General features: G+C 55.8%; 1 protein-coding gene across 1 annotated transcript; it reads left to right on the forward strand.

Moving 5' to 3' along the window:
- The first annotated feature begins 1725 nt into the window (after positions 1-1725).
- Positions 1726-5090, forward strand: KCNE4 (potassium voltage-gated channel subfamily E regulatory subunit 4). Its single transcript, XM_041737020.1, has 2 exons — positions 1726-2092; positions 2597-5090. Exon 2 carries the CDS (start codon positions 2623-2625, stop codon positions 3133-3135), a length of 513 nt encoding a protein of 170 aa, XP_041592954.1. The 5' UTR covers positions 1726-2092; positions 2597-2622; the 3' UTR covers positions 3136-5090.
- Positions 5091-5520: the final 430 nt, after the last annotated feature.

The following is a 5520-nucleotide window of genomic DNA, read 5'->3' on the forward strand; positions in this document are numbered from 1 at the left end:
GAGTCCCCGCCGCAGAGACACCGAGCAGGCATCCAGCAGAGCTTCATCCAGGCTCTTCCCTCCCTTGTGCCTGTAAACGATTTTGCTCTTCCTATGTCTCTGAATTGCTTTGTCTTCTGGACTTCATTCTAGATTCATCTTTCATTGGTTTTACTGTTTTGGGACTATTGGCTTGATTTTGGGAATTTCTCTTCTTTGAAACTTCGGCCTCTGGCTTCCTGGCACCGGGCTTCATGTTTCCTTGCTCCTTCAACCAGCTATCCATTTTTTCCCCCATCTCTTCTCTGCCTCCTCAAAGTTTCCAGTTTCCCGTGTTTGGCCACTGATGGGGGATTACTAATCTCATATGTCCCAAGCTCCATAATCTACGATACTGGGACCCACAGTCAACAGACATGTGTGTCTTATGGGCATTGCTTGTTCTGATGACCCTGACCAACCACTGCGGGCGCAGCTGATCAGGAACCTGGGATAAATACAGGCGAAGGGAGGGAAGAGGCTGGATGAAGCTCTGCTGGGTGCCTGCTCGGCGTCTCTGCTGCTGGGACTCCACGCCAAGTTGAAAAGGCCAAATCTGCCTTAGCCAAGGTAGCTGCGGAGCTTCCAAGTATTGACGCCACAGCGAGGATGTCTTGAGTGGCGTGGGCAAAGGCCGCATGTATGGATGACCTCGGGGTTGGAACGGTCAGGGGTTATACGTTGGAGCCAGGGGGGGACGTACGGGCGAACACAGCCTAAACCATAAGGTGAGGAGACCGGCGGAGAAAGCAGCATCCTGTGCTCTTAGCCTGCTGTTCCCTCAGGTGGACCCGAGCCCGAGGGTCAGGCCGGGAACGCGCCCGTGTGTGGACGATGTGACCCCAGGTGGGAACACGGATGTCGCCGTGCTTGCCCTCAGCGTCAGTTTGACAACAGCAGAACCACGAGAAGTGTCTTCTCTAGAGGCCCTGCCCCGAGACAGTCTGGCTGCAACGCCCAGGCCGCAGACCCCTGGGAGCGGAGGATCCCTCGGGTTTACTTTAACTTAGGACAGTAGCCTCTGAGAGTGGCATCCCGGGGAGCGACGGACGACATCAACGTCTTCCGTTCCTTTTCCGACTTTGACCACAGCGACCGTTTTAACGCAAGGGCTACGCAGGTTTTAAAAGGCTGAACTGTGCTCAGCAGGTCACCAGCGGCTGCCCCCGCCAGGACACGCCAGGACCCGCCAGAGACGGCAGAGGGACGCGCAGCTGGAGGGGAGCGGGGCAGATCCTGCCCACGGCGGCCTGCGCCGTGACCCACCTGCGCCTGGCGCAGGCTATGCACAAGAATCTGGAAGGGGTATTTTAATGATGAGAAATAAATACGTGGCCTTGATGCAGAAGACAGGACGCACCTCTCCACGTTTTAAAAAAAGGTTATCGTGCAGCAGGTGGCCTTAAATCTTAGGGTGATTGGGCTGACCGGGATGCAAAGGCTCACGCGGTTCCTATAATGCTCGGCGCCGAGGCCCTCACACCAACCCCTTAGCAAGGAGGCGTCCGAGCGCGGGAAGGTTCAGGAAGGATTTATGACGTTTGCACCGTCAATGGAAGAACTGAAACGTGAGCCCTGGTTTCTTGACAGGAAATCCTGCCCTTGCTTCCAACTGTCCTTGAGCCAGACGATGGTATTTGACTGTCTCTGAAAACCTGCAGAAGGCTTCCTGGTTATTCCCCAAGAGGGGCCTGAAGCACAAACTAATTTTCAACGAGAGCGGACTCTGCGAGAGCGGTTCCAACCGGGCACATTCTTTCCTCCTCTTTCCACTCATTTTCAGGGCCACCTGGAAACTTTGGCTCGGGGCTGAGGCGTGAGGAGCCATCCCCGCTCCCCAGTCTTTCCTCTGCACAGCTGCGAAGTTCAGCGAGTTGAGCTGCAGCGCCCCGAGTTCGCTGTTCACGCTGCTGCTGTAAATCTCCCTCCCGGAGCACGTGACGATGCGTTCCTTGACTATATATCCCAAGTGCAGCAGCAGCCTTGTCAGAGCGCTGAGCCCCGCGGGGAGGGAGGACGCCCTCGGACTTGGCCGTCTGGCAGCTCGGGACCTGGGGACAGTCCGCCGCCTTCCGTAAGTCAGCAGCGCGCCTCGCCTGGCCTCCGAGCCCCTGGGAGGAGGCTGTCCGTGCACTTAGTGGATGAGGCTTCCCTTCCCTTCCTCGCTCTCAGGAAACGCAGTTTTGAATCAGAACTAGGCTTGCGCTGGAGAGGCAGCACGCAAGCTCTCGCTGCTCCCTGCTCAGCTAGAAAAAGTTGCCCAGGGACGAAAAAGGGGTTTCGGTTGTCTCTGTGCTCCCTTGTCTTGGACTGATTGTTCCCTTTTGCTTTTACGACTATGAAGGCAACGCTTTCCACGGGCTCACTTTAGGAGGCGCAGATGTGAGGCCGCGGGTGCCTCAGCCCATTTCCCGAGCCCTCCCTGCCTCCCCCCTGCAGCCCCCTGCCCCATCCACTCTCGCTGTTTCGTGGGCCTCCTTCCCACGATTCCTCCGTGCAGAGCTCAGCTTTCTGGATACTGCAATCCCACAAACCTCGGGCCGGCCCGTGGGAGTCTAACCTGCAGGTCTCTCCCCAGACCCCGGCAGAGTGCGCGGCGCTTCAATGCTGAAGATGGAGCCTCTGAACAGCACGCACCCCAGCACCGCGGCCCCCAGCAGCCACCTGGTGTCCCACGTGCCCGGCAGTGAGAGCGGCAATGGCAACGAGTACTTCTACGTTCTGGTTGTCATGTCCTTCTACGGCATTTTCTTGATCGGAATCATGCTGGGCTATATGAAATCCAAGAGGCGGGAGAAGAAGTCCAGCCTCCTGCTGCTATACAAAGACGAGGAGAGGCTCTGGGGGGAGGCCATGAAGCCGCTGCCCATGGTGTCGGGCCTGAGGTCCGTGCAGGTGCCCATGATGCTGAACATGCTGCAGGAGAGCGTGGCACCTGCCCTGTCCTGCACCCTCTGCTCCATGGAGGGAGACAGCGTGAGCTCCGAGTCCTCCTCCCCAGACGTGCACCTCACCATCCAGGAGGAGGGGGCGGATGACGAGCTGGGGGAGACTTCAGAGACGCTCCTCAACGAAAGCAGCGAGGGGTCCTCAGAGAACATCCACCAGAATTCCTAGCACCCCCAGGGCCTCCGGAGGCGGCCCCATCTGCCAGCAGCCCTAGAGAGAGGAAGGACACTTTTCGTGTCTGGTTTCACTTTTGCAGCGCAGCTGCCACTTTAAAGAGACCTTTGGCGAGCCCCTGCACGGGGTGGTGGGGGAGTCTGAAGCCAGGAGGGCACGCGGCCAGTGGTGCACACCTGCCACTGAAAAGCCCGAAGACGCGCGGTGTGCACCTTGACTTTGGGGTCTGGGGCTCGGGGTTCCAGTTCTGAATTCGGCAGGTCGCCGTGCTTGCTGTTGTTTTCTCGCCGGATGCCCTGGGTAACTGCCCGCTCCGGGGGCTGCCCGATGCCTAGGACGTGCTGAGGGACTAGTTTTGATTTGCTAATTTGCCTAGAGCTTTGTTCTAGATCTGATGGGCTGTAAGTACCTCTATGGTGTACCTGTGGCATTCGTTCACAGCGGGTTACAGAGCTTCTTTTTGGAGGTCTTTTGGGTTGGAGGGGGATGTCTGATGGAGGACTTTTGATGGCAGAAAGCTGGAGATCCAAACCTGGTTCATTTGCATACTGTAAGAAAAAGCCACTTTCAAACCTGTTACCATTGGCTGGGATTAGAAAAGAGAATCTGCTATTTCCACCCTTTGTCTAACCTGTGACCTTGAGCTCTGACCTCAGACCATCCAGCATCGCTTGCTGGCGTGACGTTTTCTCTCGGTTGGAAGAGCTTCCCCAGAATCGAATCTGTACTCTGAATAGCTGTACAGGGGACTTTTCCTGATCTTTCTACAAGGGGTGATGGTGCACTTGAAGGAGGCTAAGCCCTTAGCTCTGCTGCTGCTTTTTTCCCAGCCTGGTTTTTCTGAGCTGGGAGCTGACACAACGTGGGCCTTCACAGTATGGCATTCCGTCACGTAGCGCAGACCTGGAAGGGTAGACTCAGGCAGAGGCTGGGGTCTGGGTTCTGTTTTCTGATCCTGAGCTGATTTGCTGTGTGGTCCTGGGCATGTCATCAAGAGGCTTACTGCCTTCATGAGACTCCTGAATCTAGATCCCCAGGGGGCTGGGAGGATGTCTTTGGATTTTAAGACTCTGTGATAAATCCTGTATGGCCTGGTGTGAGGAAGCTTGGAGAAAATATTTCCCACTTGGCCAGTTAGTCTGAGAACGGATCTGCTTATTTAAAGGAGCAGTTGGAGACTCAGAACACATGTAACTCGGAAATTTCGGGCGAATCACCACCCTGTTCGTGCTGTCATTTTCCCAGCAGTGAACCGGGGAGGCAGACACTGCATTTTACTGCGCAAAGTTCCCTGGGTAGTAGAATGTTAAGACTTCAGCTGAGAAACCAGAAACCTAACAGAAAACGTTCAGGAATGCTTGCTAACGTCTCAGTGTATTCCTGCGGTCAGTAGCTTTGTGGCAGACTGGTTAGGCCCTTCAAGGCAAGCAGGAAGAGAAACACACCAAAAGGTCAAATTTAATTCTAGTGAAAACGAAAAAACCCCCAAAACCCCCCAAATTTCTAAAACATACTCTCCTTTGATTGAAGATAGCAGTGACTACTGCTCCCATGAAAGGGTTAACAGTCGAGGAGCTGGTTTATCAGTTTGCCCTAACATAGTGCTAGAGGACATTCATGTTTGGGGGGGAAAGGGCCCTCCTTCACTTTAAAATTCAGAGTGTGGATTTACTCCAAAGGGGGCTGTTGGGGGTGAAAGAAGCCAAGTTCAGTTTGGCCCCTTGCCTGGAATCACTTGAATTCTGAAGCTTTACTGCGACGGACATGTGCGTTGTCACATTTTCCATTGCTTAATCCTGAGGTTTGGTGCAAGTCTATCTGCGCCTGTTAAGAAAAAAAAAATGATGTATATACTTCCTTCTTATTCTATTAAGTTGTATAAAGTTGTCTTCTGTATTTAACAGTTTGTAATTTTCACACTATTTTTTAATTTAAATAAACAAACACGTTCCCCCCCCCCCCCCCCCCAAGAATACGCGTTCTCGTTGATTCTTCAGCACCGCTGCGGGTTCCAGGACGAGCCCTCAGTCCCCAGCCGGCTCCGGCCGGGCTCCGGGGCATCCTGCGGGCGGGAGGGCCGCGGGGAGGGTGTAGCTGCCTGCGCCCGTGCCCCGGAGCGAGCGGGCCTGGCGGGGTCAGCGGAGCCCACGGCCGAGCTGCAGGGCGGTCTGACCGCCACCTCCCACTCTCAACTCGGGGGCTTGCACCAGCCCTGGAATTGGAACATGCGCAGAGCGACGCGGCGACCTGGTGCAAAGATGTTGCTCCGAATCTGGCCGCCAGGAAACATGTGGCTGGCACGAGGGCTAGGCCGCCAGGGGCCGGGGCGCACGGACTGGGACTGCCCGGCGGGAGGGGGCGGGGCGCACCGCGGAGCCG

Source organism: Vulpes lagopus, chromosome 22 (assembly GCF_018345385.1).
Source record: "Vulpes lagopus strain Blue_001 chromosome 22, ASM1834538v1, whole genome shotgun sequence".
In the NCBI taxonomy this organism is placed as follows: domain Eukaryota; kingdom Metazoa; phylum Chordata; class Mammalia; order Carnivora; family Canidae; genus Vulpes; species Vulpes lagopus.